The following is a 15,566-nucleotide window of genomic DNA, read 5'->3' as shown; positions in this document are numbered from 1 at the left end:
AAGTGTTATTTGTTCTGGAGTTATTTCTCCTGTCACCTGGAAATATCTTAGTTGACATGCTGCAGTCTTGAAACTCGTCTGCAGAGTTTACCTGCAGTTCTAAAGAGTTCCTGAATCTCTCATGAAGATTCAGGATCTTGTCCAATCATGTTTTTTAGCTGTAATATTTTACAGATTTTATATATTTTTCCTGGCTGGTACCAATTTCTGTTTTTTTTTTTTTTTTTTGTCTGACTTGCAGACCTGGTAGTTGTTTTCCCAGGATTTTATTGGAAAGGAAAGAAATAGAAGCTGTTAGAGATCAAAGTTTTCAAAAATCGTCAAATTTTGCTCTCCGGCAATCAGTGCACCTTGATGTTCAAATGTTCATTTGTCAGGAAATTCAAAAAGTAAGAGATTTTGTCTCTGCTAAAGATAAACTTTAATTATTTTTGATGTAAGAAAAAGAAATAAGGAACAAAATGGTGTAAAATCTTTCCTAATAATCCACATGGTTTTCTTTGCATAGTTTAAGCCTCTTGATATTTTTTTTTCCTTAAATTATTTTCCAGCATTTACATTTAAATCTTTCACCGAAACTCAGTTAGTAAAGCAAAAGAACAGATGGATCGAGAGTGTCTCATTATAATGTTAGATGCATGAGCTGGCACATCTGGCTGCAATAATCATATTCACATTCAAGCGTCTACTCCACGATCTTACTTTTTTTGCCGTTATTTCTTATTTTTCACATGAAAACATAAGTTTCTGTCCGTCCGTCCATCCATCCGCAGTAGCGAACTGACGTCAACCTGAATATTTTCAGATTAGATTTCACATCATTGCAGCCTCCAGATCTGGGTTAAACATATCGACTGATACAACTTTAGCCCACAAAGTGAGATGAAGAAAAAAATTCAATCTATTTGGTCGTCTCCCTGAAAATGTCTCAGCTTCTGCCAGAGGAGAAAAGAAGGGAGCTCCTTTCAGAATATCCTTTATAGAAAGAAAATTTGACGCTAGATATGGTCATTTCTGATTGTTACACAATAACATTACTGCATGATGTCTTACCAACCTGATATTGTCAATACAGCTGGTCTTGGGTTGGTCTCTATACTTTTTTTTTTAGGAAAAAAACAACTTCCTGGCTCAGAGATTATTTTTTTCCAAAGATCTGTCAATCTGAGCAGTGGCACACGAAGTTCTGCATTAAAAAGTAAATGGGGTCAGAAACTTCAAAACAGTACTGCTACCAAAAGGAACAGCAGCTCAAAACTTTTGTATTCAACATCAACAAAACTTTTTTTTTCTTTCATTCATTTTTTTTTTGTATTTCTTAAGTTATTTTATGTGGTCATTTGTAAAGATCCATCAGGGCTTCATCATTCTTATTATTTTGAAATGATATTTTCCCGAAACAGAAAAATATCAAATATTTGAACTCATATGTTTTTTTTTCAATCATTTAAAAGCAAAATTGAAAATCTTGATTTCGTCGATATATTTGATTAAAATTCGATCAGTTTTGATCAATAAAATACAGACGCCTTATAAAAGTATATGTTGCTTTATGATGGCCAATAATGTGGACTTATTGCACGGATATTTTAATTATACATAGATATCTTTGCATATGTGAGGTTTAAAATGAGTCAGGATTTGTTTTAAACCGAAACTAAATGTAACAGTAAAAAAAAAAAAAAATACCCCAAAACCCACAGAGGACACAGGAGTTCTGGTTAAGACGCGGAACATCCACATCGCCCAAACCGAGTGAGAAAACAGCTAATGGCTTCTCTGTTTTGGCCCGTGACCTCAGCAGGCGTCAGGAATAATCCTGACGGATAGGAAACGGAAATATCTCTTAATGTCGCTGGTGCCAGAAAGCGTCGAAGGAACGCACAGCAGCGCGTCTGGAATGCACAGCCCGTAATCCGCAAAGATGAATGATGGAGTCGTAATCGCAGTTGTTGAGATTACACAATAGGGTTTCACTTTCTGCAAAAAAACAAAAACACATGGGGAAACACAAAAGAAGTCTGTTTATATTGCGTGTGTGTGGTTATATGGTTATAAAGCATCCATCAGTGAAAATCCAGCCAGAGGAGCGGAGAGAACAGTAGTAAGGATAGATGGGTGAAGAGGAGTTAGAAAGGGAGGAGCAGGAGAAAGAGTTTTAGAGTTGAGAAGAGAGAAAGTCGTTGACGACAGCAGATGCCAGAAAGGAGCAGGAGAAAAGCAGAAGGCTTGAAATCTATAAATGATCTAAGAAGGGAGTGAACTAAGACTAAAGTCAAACAGAAACTGGAGAATGAAATGAGACACAAATGTGGAAAAGATGGAAGTGAGAAAACCAGAGGAGAGCGGGGTAAATCACAACGGGACACAAAGGGAAGAAAGACGAGGCTTTAGGGAGAATCTGAACTTGGAGGTAACTGCAATGTGCAGGACTTTAAGTAAGAATCAAAAAGAAAATGAAAACTTAAAAAGCAACGAGACAAGAAGAATGTTGTCTTTGAGTCAGGGCTGCTGAGGGGTGATTTCTCTGCTTGTGTGTGTGTGTGTGTGTGTGTGTGTGTGTGTGTGTGTGTGTGTGTGTGTGTGTGTGTGTGTGTGTGTGTGTGTGTGTGTGTGTGTGTGTGCGTGTATAAGAGTGTGTGTGTCTGTGTTGGAGGACAGTCTGGGGTACAATAGTGGCCTGACAAGACCACAATGGAGACTTTGTTAGTATGCAGGTAGTGTTGGGGGCCACCCAACAGTCTCCCTACATGGCCCCAAGGCAAGACCTTACACACACACACACACACACACACACACACCCACGCACACACACACACACACACACACACACACACACACAAGGACTGGAACTTCTGAACATGATAAACTTCAGTCCATGTGCAAGATTTACGTACAACCAGGGACACCCCCCAACCCCCCTACCACACACACACACACACACACACACACACACACACACACACACACACACACACACACACACACATGCAGTCAATCAAAATGAATGAAGCTGCATCTGAGCTCTAGAACTTGTTAGAAAGTTAGAAAAATGTCAAAAAATGTACTTCTGCAAAGACACAACCACAAAAGTTTCGAGGCTACTCCTCTTACTATACAGGCTGCAGATGCGTCACCTGATGCCTTCTTTTGTTTTTTTTTAAATAATAAATGTAAAAATGAATAAATTTTTTCCTTATGAGATGAACTCAGGCATGCACAAGACTACTAATGGACACCCAGTTCAACTTCTTGTTGTTTCATTGCATTAGGTAGACATGATGCTGCTTCCACATCACCTTGTCCTGGTAACATCACAGCTTCCTCATTTGTAACGCCTCACCACAGCAGTCAATGAAGTCAGCGATAAGTGTCAAACATACTGGATGCCATTTAACGTTATCGCAGGGGTTGAAGATAATGAGTACAGACATTTTCTCCCTTTTCATTGGTTTACTTTCTCTCTGTGATTTCCGAGGACCTGTAGGGTTTAGAGCTGGACTTGCTGCCACTGAATTTAGGGCTGCAGCGTATTGTCGACTCCTCCGCTGCTGACGGATGAGGATGTTTGTGGTTGTGCAGTGGTTTGATTGTTTGCTGAGAAATGATTGAGCCTGGAGAGATGGTTTGGTTCAACTTTCCAGCTTCTTTCAACCGAGCTAAAGAGCCGTCGTCCCTTCTAAGAGAGAGTCGGCTGTCAGTTAATCCTCACTAATAATAATAAAGTAAGTGAGTTTTTGCAGATTTTTATTTACACTTTTTCCCCTCCTTCTCCCTGGGAGAGGGGGAGGGGTGCAAATGGATCCACTTACTGTTGACCAGAATTGGTGTTAATAAGTCAGGTAAAGCTTATGAAAGACACAAGGGCATAGAGAGAAATATTCCTTCCAGCTCTACTGAAATGTTCTGTTCCTTTGTTAATTAAAAGGCAAATGTTAGTCACACCTTCTCGGCTTTTGTCTTTGCTGCCGTGTGAAGTGTTATGGCTGCGGAGTAAAAGCTGGAATGTTTCTGGTGTCGGCCCACAAACCTCTCAAGAATGTCTAAATCATAAACCCGACAAAAGTCTTCTGTCTTGAACACCAAGACATTTTCAAAAGGTGAACTCAATCTAATTTTATTGTTCTTGTGAGCAGACACTGGTTGATGGCGTGTAGGGACAAGACAGAAGATAATAAGTAGTGAGATGTAACAACAAGTCAGAAGATGTATGGGAATTGAGGTATGAGCATTTTTCATGGGGCCAAACAAGTTGTTTTGTTTTTTTTTGTTTTGTTTTTTGTGCTGGTATCTGTGAAAGGAGTGCTTCCATTGTGACATTTGGGAGAAAAAGAAAAAGAACTCCTGACTCTGGAGAATTTCCTAATCATGTTAGCATCTGGCTTTCAACTTTTCTATTTTGATTTGTTGAGATGAATCTCCATGAGTTTTTCACTCTCCGGGAATTTTGACGTGATCTTAGCAACCGTCACTGTTGTGTTTCGTTTAATGGCCTCATAGTAAAACAAATATGTCTCCAGGTACGCCCGAGTCGCTCAAGGAGAAGGAGCACCAGCTTTCCACCATGATCGGTCAGCTGATCAGTCTGCGGGAGCAGCTCCTGGCCGCCCATGACGAGCAAAAGAAGATGGCCGCCTCGCAGCTAGAGAAGCAGAGACAGCAGATGGAGTTGGCCAGGCAGCAGCAGGAGCAGGTATGAACGGTCCGGTCCGGTGCTGGTGGGCATCAGCACTGAACGGTTCGGCCAGCTCCACTCAGAAGATGTCAAATACACCTGTTCATGTCAAAGTTAACTGATACTTTCAAACGAGAAGTATTTCTAGATGTATCAATGTAGATAATGAAAATCAGTTTTGCTGTAGACCAGCCAAGCCAAACAAATTCAAATCCAGCCAACATATGTATGTGAACGCAATTTGGATTTTGATAGGTCTGATGGGTCCCAAGGTTCAAAACTTTATTTAGGACCAAGGCCTGTAATTGATGCTTTTAGGCCCAATCCAAACTGTGATGTGCAGTAAATGTAAGTCTAAGTTGAATATGAATGAATTGTTTTTGCAAATCGAGTCCAAGTCAGAAGTTCAGATCACCATCAAGGAACACATTCATTTAGAAATGAATGCATAAACAAATCAACAAAACTTTCAACACACGTATCGAAAGACTGACTGATTTGTACTAGTTGCATTACAGGAGGCAAAAATTATTCAAGGAAATATTATGCTTTCCTAAAATGGTGAGGATTCCCAAAGAGAAAACCTGTTTTCTTCTTTCTACATTTTATTGTCATTATATTTGATCTCTGCTTTGTTTTCTGGTACTGCTATGTGTAATTAGCAAAATTAGTCTTACTTAAGTTTAATGCGCTCCTATTAAAAAGTTGTTTATGTGGTCAGGCTTAAGGAATCGCTCGGTTTCTTCACATTATTAAGTAAGTCTATAAAACTCCCAATCACGCCTTGGTAATCTTCACGTCGTCCTCCGATACCCTTAAGCGTACTTTCTTGGGGGTTTTGTTTTCCCGTGCACGTACACATTCTTTATGGATTTACTTTATGTAATTTTTTTATTTTGCTGACTTTAAAACGTGTGGCTGCAGTGTGTTAATCCAGATGTGAGTCTTCAGGTCAATGACTAAACATTTGAGAGAGCAAACACAAGCAGAGAGGTGTTTTAGGTGCGCTGCTCCTCTTTGTTTTGGCTGTTTGTCGACATGTCACCGTGGGCTGGCATACGACAGGCTCTGTTTGGACACGTCCACACCTCCCATCAAAACACATACCACCTTTCAGAGCATTACAAAGGAGCAGGCGAAGTGGGGAGAGTGAGAAGAAAGACAGATTCCAATATCAGCCAGTCATTTGGCTGTTGAGACTTGATAGGATAATGCCCTACAGACAAACCCCAGAAAAATCTGCTTTTAATGAAATATGACATGTGTGCAAATGGGGCGCCGCCTCCCATTCAGAAGCCTGTAATTATGTTTCGGAATAAATATACTAAACGATTCCTCAAGAAAAAGAAAAAGGAGAGAGAAGCAGCTGTTTTCCTTTTTTTCTCTCTCTCTCTTCCTTTTTTTTTTTTTTTTTTTGCTCAAAATGGGTGGAGGTGGTCGACCGACAAGTTCCCTCCTTTGAGGAGTCTGAGTTTTTACAACTGGCAGGTCCTGGCAGCCATCACTGGACAACACTAGAGCCTTTAACGAGAGGAGTTTGACATTCAGCGATCTCACGTTAATGAAGATGATGGCTGCTTGTGTTTAAGAGGGGTCCAAATGTTTTCAAGGTGTTGTAAACATGTCAGTCTCAAAGCTTTATTGTAACTTGAGATGTCTTCATGACCCACACTTCCACCGGTTAGATGTTGGACGTGTCGTCGACCTCACATGGTCAAGTAGCTTCAACAAAAGCCATCTGACATCCACCATATACGGAGTTCATGACTGACATGCTTTTTTTCTATCTCTTTCTCTTTTTTTTCTTTTCAGGTGAGCCACAGCTTTATATTACTTTTTTTTCATCTTTCACAGTTAGCAGTTAGCTCTGAAGACGATACGAGATTCTTCTCCTTTGCTTTTCTTTCGATTTCACAAAATAGAATCAATGTGTGATAAGTATAGAATAATTCAATCCAAGTTTAATCAGTATGACAACTTGGAATTTATGAAGTAGAAATCATAAAGTTCTAAACATTTACCTAAAAATATAGTGAAACACCCCTTAAGGCAGTAGTTCCCAAAGTGTGAGGCGCGCCCCCTAAAGGGGTGCAGTGCCATTTCTGGTGGTGGGTGGAGGGTGATGGTTTGTAGTGTGTTTTGTTGCAACCTGAAGTGTGAAATAAACTTCAGTGCAGTTTGAAAACAAAATATGTGTTTAGGTTTATGTCTGCTTGAACGATGTGTGCCCAGTTGATTTATTTTTCTTTTTTGGGGGGCTGGATCTTATCGTAATGCATAGGAGGGCCCAGAAAATCTTTGGGAATCACTTTCTTAAAGTTACCAATGTGTAATGCTGATGCTAATTTTAGCTAACAGTCACTATCAGTTAGCCAGTTGCTAACAGTTAGATACATTTAGCAACTGGCTAACTGTTAGCTAGTTTGCAACAGAGAGTTCTTTTCATTTTTGCTCATTTTCTACCGACGACCCAAATGTTCCAAAATTGTCCATATTTCATACTTTATCAGTCAAAATTTGTTCTAGTATCAGAGCAGCATAAAAATGATAATTTTTTCAATAATCTTTGATCAGTGTATTTTCATCCAGTTCAGTTTTCACCACTGTAAGAATTTATAACTGGGATCCAGTTAGCTCTTCAGGTTAGGAATCAATGAAGCACATGCTAACTTCAGCGGTCTAATGGTTAGCCAGCTGTTAGCCAGCAGTGGATTTCTGACATTGTTTACAAAATGTTTTTATCTTTTTATTGCTGCCATTATTTCTTCTTACCACAGAGGAACCAAACGGTTTATTGCTAATGTACTTGTTTGGTAGCCCGGCTAATTGAAAATACTAAATACTTATGCAACAGGTTGTCCAGCTGAAATTGCTCGTTTTCACACTTTTGCTCATGATATTTCGTTAAACTTACTTTAACAGACAATTTAAAACGCTGACATCAGCTGGCTACAGCAGAAACGTTGAGATATTTTAGTTTTTTTTCTTTGTTTTTATTTTACCAGATCATATGAAATTCTGACATGAGCTCTGTCAACGACAAGTTGTCACAAAGAACGCCATCTTTTGTTGCTCTTGTGTGTGCAGATTGCCAGACAACAGCAGCAGCTTTTGCAGCAGCAGCACAAGATCAACATTCTCCAGCAACAGATTCAGGTTAGTCGGCAGACGCATTTGTTCATTTTTCAAAACACGTTTCTGCTCACATCTTTCACTCTTGGTTTGCTGTTGATGTTGCGTCACCCTTCCTTCGTTGCAGGCCACGTCCAAATGGAATAGTTTGTGAAACTGAGATCTTACATTCAATTTGGACATACCAAAAGTAAAATATGTTTAAAAAGCCCCATCTGTGTTTGCAGAGGTCACTCAAAACAGTGGAAGAATTACATTAGATTAGGATTTACGACTGTAGTCCAGCCATTTTTAGTTGGTTTATTCTGTATCTGTCCTGCTTTACCTCAACTCTGTTTTAATTTAAATTTAAATGGAAGCAAAAGAAAGTGAGAAGATGCAGAGAGAAGATGCATAAAAAAAGGTGACTGTTTTTAGAGAATGTTTAACCAGCACTATGTCAGCCATGCTTAGGAGCTTCTTCTTCTGAAAATTTGACACAGTTAATGTTAATGATGGGAATCTATCGATCAAAGCAGATGATTTTTTTCAAATCCAGAGGAATATATATGAAACATTTCTAAAGCCATGATGTGATGAAGTCCTGGAGGTGGAGTTTCAGAAAAAGTGGGAACTTTTAAACAGAGAGACATTAAATTATGAAGTCAAATTTTATTGAAGTCATAGTTGATATACACAGCATACAACTGAAGGTGACGTAACTTACTTGATTGTTCTGTAAAATAGCTGGAAAACATAATGCTGCCCCTTTAAGAAAGTCATTCCCAACTTGGTGATTTAGCCTTTATACCAAATAAAAACTGAAACCATTGTCTGTCTGTAGATCACCTGCTGGCATGATACTTTTTGCATCGATTGCTCCAAGATCAACATCCCAGAATTCCCAAACCTGCCTGCGTTTTGTTTTCCTCTCCTCTGACTCCACTATTCAGCATGTGTTTGTCCTTGTGCATTAGCATGTAAAACTCTCTTTTTTCATATAGACTTTTTGATCAAATTGCAGCTTTCCTCGTAACTTTCATCAGTCGTGTTCCTCGTATCGCCTCCTCTCTTGTTTTGAAGTCGTATCGTGTTGGTTTGGCTCTTCCGTTCCAAACCACTGCATCCAGACTCGGCACCAAAATGACCCCCGACTGTGAGCCAAACGCTGTCAAATTTGCACACTGTGGCTAATGGCCACGTGGGAAATTTGCTCCGCGTTTGATCTGCTTATTTATTTATTTATTTTTTCACTCTTGTTTTAGCGCGCAGGCTAAATTAAATCACCTCTCGAGCCAAAGCCGAACACACTCAGCGCTGCGACGTGCGATGCTTTACCCCCCGTCACGTCTCCCTGCCGCTCTGGAGGTGTGATAGAGTTAATGAGGGCTTGTTTCCCCCCCATTCCCACACTCTTTAAGTTTTTCCTTTTTTTTCTCCTCTTTTTACTGCGAGACCCCACCTTTGGATCTTAATAAAGCTGCGATCGGACTTCATTAGGATTCTCAGCCCCCGGGGGGAGAACGAGCGAGACCATAAAGCCTCCCGTCACCCTCCCCCCCACATACCCCTCCGCCGCTCGGATCCTCTTCCACGCTGTGAGGCGGCGGATACTGTGTCATGTTTGGTTTTGAGGATGAAGAGACGTGCGGAAAACAACTCTCCGTAGCGCCTCGTTATTGCGTGGGGCTTTCAGGAGCATCAGCTGTGTAGCTGCCGCTTTGCGCTTGTTCTTTTTTTCCCAGCATGCTTCCACAACTCTCTCTCTCTTGCTCTGTCTCTCTCTCTCTCTCTCTCTCTCTCTGTCTCTCTGTGCAACATTCCAGAACGCCGGGAGAAATCATTTGTTTTCATTTTAAAAGCCACTTAGCAATAAATCCCTCCACCCGCCCCAACCCCCCGACGGCGGGGTTACAGCAACTTTTTGTCGTTTATTTAAAGAACAATAGCCCCGTCTTGGCACAGCCGGCCCGACTTAGCGAGAAGCATATGGTGGGTCTACTGTACGGAGGTGTAGAGTTATTATGGCTAAGCTCCAGGGTTTAGTCGCTGGGGTACGGGCTGTTTACGCTGTGTCGGATGTGTGTTGGGCCTTAAACACACAGGCAGCGCGGCGGCGGTCTGGTTCCACTTATCAGTTCCAGACCTGAGCTTCACTCAGGCCAATGCTCAGAGGAGCTGACCGACTGCTACTGTTTCAGCCTCGGCCCCGCCGCCCCTTCACATCTCAATTCAGAGAAAAGCTAAATCTCGTCCAGATGCTGCGAAGAATAGATCAGCGCAAAGTGGAACATTTATTCGCGCAAAGCCTCCTGTGTAACGAAACCAACCCAGCAACAGCGCTTACAGGGAACGTTTTTATTTGTACTTTTTTTTTTTTTTTGGTGTCATTGTGGACTTTAACATGCTACAGATCAAGAGAAGTTCGAAACAAGCCGGAACGCTTTTGTTTTTGTTTGTTTAGTTGTTGTTTTTTATTGTACATGTTCCTGTTTCCCTGCATGGTGTGAACGTGTTTGTCAGCTCATGTGGGGCGGAGCGGAGTTCAAAGTGTCCTAGGTTTCCTGTCATGTGGTTTTAAATGGTTCAGAAAGCCAGCAGGAGACGAGCAGGGGTTAAAGAAATGCTTCCGAAGGCCTCATTCTGCTAGATACGCTTACAAAACGTGAACACAGAGGAGCCAACAAATGCAAGGCTTGGGGAAAAAATAAATCACTTTCCTCCTGATAGAGTCTGCTGGGTTTTTAGGACACCTGAATGTTTCAGATCATCAAGTGACATCTAATATAACACAAAGCGTACATTAGTAAACATATAAATCAGGGCGTAAGCTATTAATTGTTTTTGTGATTAATCAATTTATGAAGTAATCGGCAACTAATTTTGCAATCGATTAATCATTAACTGCAGTACGTAGACTAAAAGAAATTATATTTGCTGAAAAGAATCAAAACATTTTTTATGTATATATTTCTGATATTGTACAAGAAAGGCTTAAACAGTTTCATGGAAAATCTGCAGGATGTGTTTGTTTTTTGTTAATCGATGTATTGATTAATCATGAATCGATAGATTAATCAATTACTGAAGTAATGGTTAGTCGCAGTTTTCAAATGATGTTATCTGATAATGGTAAAAACAGCAATCCAAAACCAACATTACTGTTTTAAAACCAGTTTTCAAACTGGTTTCAAGACAGTAGTGACCTTCTTGGGTAAAATATAAACAACTTTAGTTGGTCTAATTCTTTTGGTTTAGTCTAATCAGCCACATCCAGGCTGGGAGTAAAAAAATAATTACACGGGACCCGTCTGACAACATGAAGTCAGCTGAACATGCAACATGTCGAAGCCCGATCCAAAGAGATCCAAGAAACATGACTAATCGCGTCATTAGCTATGTTTATGTCGAATTGTGATGTAAATTTTGAGCAAACTTTTAAAATGTCCTAAAAAAAGAGATAAAACATTTCCATCTTCTGGTTTGGAGCGAATCAGCCACGCTACAAAAAGCCTAATTCTGCCAGATGTTGACACTTTGCAGGACTGTAACAAAACGAGAAGTAGAATGAGCAAACTAGCCTGGACCAGACATCTACGAAAAGCAGACAGAGGTTTTTAGGAATGTGTTGCCTTTTGGTCGAGTTGGTATTGGCGATGTTACACGTTGTCTGGAGACGCAGAGAAAGAACAGGAAAGAAATCAGTAATCTGAGCTCAGAATGCTTTCCCACCCTGTTAGCGCATTAGCTCTTTTTTTTTTTTTTGGGAAAAGCCAACAACCACGTTTATCGGACGTGAAAATCTTCGTTTTGGAAGATTGAGATTGTTGCTGGACGTTGTACAGTTTATGTCCACCTTTTGTAACGGAACACTTAAAAATGCACATCAAAAAATAATTGATGGAAACCCGGTTATTGACACCTATCAGTCTGGAAAGAGTTACAAAGATCACAACAGAACATGTGAAGCGCTGCAGACACCAGGTGTTTCACTGAAGTTCATTGGCTGCATTTCCATTCACCTTAAAATTGCACAATTTGGAATGACAAAATAAATTTGCTTGATGGAAACACGCCAGTTAAAAAACAATGAACTCAAGTTTTTTTTTAGCCGGCTTTTTGGCTGGACCAAAAGCAGCGAGTTTCAGTGGAAACACTTTTTCCTCATCAGACGTGTCATGTGACCAACTTTCCAAAAATACGAAGCCGACGACAGAAAGTGGCATGAGGATGATATTGATACTGAGTTATAATGTGAACAAACTTATTCATGTGATTCTGATCGTGCTTTTAATTTCATTTAAACGCAGCAATTCCGAAATTGTGTTGTTTGTTTTTTTACCTTAGAGGAATATCAACGTTTTGTGCCACTTTGTAATGGAAACGGCGCTCGCGTTGACGACTCGGCATGAAGAAAGAGATTGAGCGAAAACACAAAGGCTCACCTCACATATCGATGATCACTCAAGACTTTTGTCTAAATATCCTGCTGACTGATGATACTTGTCAACTAAGAAAATATCACAACAGTGAGACATTGCGGTGGTAGTTTGCTGACATTTTGCCCTTATCGATGAAACAACAAAAAACCCTGCAGCCTGTCAGTTTCAAACCCTTAGATCAGGTGCACCTTCGCCTTTACTCACGTCGCCTTTTGTCTGGAGTTAAAATTAGCTTGACGAGCTGAAAAATGCAAGTAAGCCAGAACAGCCAAACCGGAGGAAATCACGTGCGCATTTGTTTTCAGCGCTTTGCCAAGAAGAGACAATTGGCGTTAACGCGTAATCACGCACATGTGGACAGTTCATGCCTTGCTCCGGCACAAACAACGTACGCACACGCGCTCCTAGCGGTGGCGGGGCCCTTTGTGTGTGCCGTATGAGCCGAGTGGCCCAGCCCAGCCTGGTGGCTGACAGGCATGTGTCTTTGTTAAGTCAGTTCCTATAATGGCTCTCATATGTGGCCCATTTCCTTCAGGCCCACAAAGACGCAGGCCCTAACCGCACCGCCCGGGCCCTAGCTAACTGGCTAATTAATGACTGCAAAGCCGCACTCCTCCTCCTCCTCTCTGTTCTTCATTTATAACTCCTCTGTCTCCTCCTTCACCCGCCCTCCTCCGTCTTTTCCGACTTTGGCTTTCTCGTCTCCTGTTTTTATTCTTCATCTCATGTCTTGTGTTTTTTTTGTTTTTTTTACAATATTCCAACCCCTTCTGTTTGGCTGTTGACGTAGCGATTGATCAAAATGAGCGATATTCTGTGTGCTAAACTCCAAACAGCAGTCTACGAGGACTAAATGATTGGCTATTTTATTAGTCTTGATAGCGTATCGCCCTCTGTAATTCAGCCGTTTTTACTGTCTGAACCGGAGCCAATAGCTCTTCTGCCGTCAGGGCAGCAGACAAGCACAAGCACAGCAATCCACTCGCTCACAAATACGCACAAGAACTCTTGAGGAGCCAAGAGGCTGTTAGATGAATATGCAGTTTCTAAGTCAGCACACGCTTCCAGCCTGAGCAACTGTAAGGCTCACATTGGCAACCGAGTTCAGCCGCTGTAATCATGGAATAAAACTTTTATATGCAGATGTTTGTTAAACTTAGAACAAGATGAAAAAAAAAAGATCTTACAACACTGTAAAACTCACAGAACAGGATTTTTGATAGGACTAATATGTGACGGTTGTATGGAAGTATATTAGGAGCTTTGTAGGCTGAAAAAGGAGTGGATTTATGCCAAAAAAAAAACTAATTTCCTAGAAAAAGCAGGAACATTTCTCAGTTTTAAAAGTAAAAAAAAAAACATTGCTGGAAAGAAGTCGGGAGGTTTCAATCTTAATATTTAATTTGAACAAATATGATCGTTTCTGAGGCATAAAAAATAAAAAATGTGCTTGGAAAAAAAATCTGGATTTTTGAGATTAATCTGAGAAATTGTCTAGACAATAACATGGACATTTCTGAGTTTCAAAAGTCAGACAACTTTGACTCCTGAAACTCAAGAAGTTTCTAAAAGTTCAAATTTTAGACTTATAAAACTTTGGAAATTGGCAAAGTTTTTTCTTGAAAATTTCTGAGATCAATATCAAAATTTCACTTTTTTTTTGTTTTTAGCAAATTTTCAAGCTCAGAAATCTGTGTTTAAAAAAAAAAAAATCTGAGATTAATCTCAAAATTTCTGAGTTGTTTTGGCCGAAATGTAGTCTTGTATTCTGCCTGCGTGGCCCTCATACTGTGTCGTACATTTGCCACTGACCTTTTGTGAAGCTCCTTTCACTGCTGTCATGTTCATCACTGTTTCCTTAGCCAAACGCCGTCCATGTCGCTAAGCTAAAGTTAGCAATTGGTTGATGCTGTAGATTGATCTGTACCAGTCTACTGGAGCTGCTGCCACTTGACTCTGTTAAACGTTCATCAAGACTGGAGGAAGCTGCTGTTTGTGGCCGTTGAAGGTCACATGCTGCATTTACAGGTCTTGAAGTGTTTTGGGAAATGTCTGGGAGGGACCGGTGCAGCCATCAGCCAAAACAAACCTCAATTTAGCTTAGTAAAATGGACGCTGGGCAAGGAAAAGAGCTCATACTTTACAATGGTCTCTTATGAAGGAGCAGGTGGTGAATGTCTGCTAATATAAAGTTAGAGACATTTCCAGTTTGAACTGGCTAAAAAGGTTCAGGACATCAGAGTATTGTGGAGTAAATAAAAAAGGTGTGCTGGTAACGTAAAACAGAAAAAATCCACAAATCTGAAGTGTCTGAAATGCTTCAAAGCTGTGGAATTCATCTTCCTTGTTAATTTAAGAGCCTTCTTTCGGCCAGCTGACTGGCAGTGTGCAGCAACAGGTGAAGGGAAACAAGGCTCTGTTATTCCAAAGCTGGGATCATAAATATTTATATCCAATAAAAAGCAAAACTTCTGTAGAAAGTAGAACTGTGACAGCTTTTAATTAAAGGTGGGCGTCCATTGTGTCATTTACCATGATACATGATATTTATCATGATAGAAATTTTGATTTAGCATCACAATAAATTCCCATGAATAAAGTTTAAAATAGCCGAAGACTGTCTTTATTGTCAGGATTGATAGTTTTGATATTTTTTCCCCCAATTTTGTTCAATAAATCCATGAGGAAATGCCAATACATTTGAAAATACAGTTACTGTCGGCATCTTACTGAAACAAATCATTTTCTCTACATGCAGCGTGGAGCATGACCGGAGCATGCTCCACGCTGCCCAGGTCCCAGAGAAACACATTACAAAAGGGAACACCGTCAATAGCAGTATGTGTTTGTAGGGACATGAATGCAGTTACCTAGAAATCGATGTAGCAAACAGTTGTTATCGTTACTCTTATCGTGATCACAAACGTACCACGAAATATCCCGATTTGAGTTTATATCGCGCATACGTTTAGCCTGTAAAACAATTTAAAACTGTGCTGTTATCTTCCCCCACCCCCACAGGGTCGCCTGTCAGTCAGAGTTTTTTTGTTTGCGTTGGCGATGATTTCTTTGCAGGTTTACGTAGGCTGGCCTCAGTCTGAGTGATGGACCAGGTCAGGTGTCACAGTCGGTACCTGCCAGACAACACCATATTTTTCTTCCTCGATCACGTCGACATAAAGACGTAACGCATACACACTCGTCGCCCTCTGCACCCCGCCCCTCCGGCCTTCCAACAACAGCCCCATTAATTCTGAGTGTGTACACATGCTCCACGCTGCCTAGGTGTGTATGTCGGTGTGTGTCTGGTGGGCAGTTAGAGGAAGGGGACTCTGTGT

The 15,566-nt window shown here is 40.6% G+C and overlaps 1 protein-coding gene across 4 annotated transcripts in view; it reads left to right on the top strand.

Moving 5' to 3' along the window:
* Positions 1-15,566, top strand: part of LOC129362806 (transcription factor SOX-6-like) — a 137,490-nt gene that overhangs the window by 80,412 nt on the left and 41,512 nt on the right. For all 4 annotated transcript variants that reach the window (XM_055034565.1, XM_055034578.1, XM_055034556.1 and 1 more), the window contains 2 exons: positions 4,521-4,693; positions 7,763-7,831. In XM_055034565.1, the coding sequence (XP_054890540.1) occupies positions 4,521-4,693; positions 7,763-7,831 (242 nt within the window). The remainder of the gene's footprint in view (positions 1-4,520; positions 4,694-7,762; positions 7,832-15,566) is intronic.

This window comes from Poeciliopsis prolifica, unplaced genomic scaffold, assembly GCF_027474105.1.
Source record: "Poeciliopsis prolifica strain line A6 unplaced genomic scaffold, Auburn_PproV2 SCAFFOLD001, whole genome shotgun sequence".
Taxonomy (NCBI): Eukaryota; Metazoa; Chordata; class Actinopteri; order Cyprinodontiformes; family Poeciliidae; genus Poeciliopsis; species Poeciliopsis prolifica.
The sequence above is the reverse complement of the archived record's forward strand: the minus strand, read 5'-3'. Positions and strand labels throughout refer to the sequence as shown.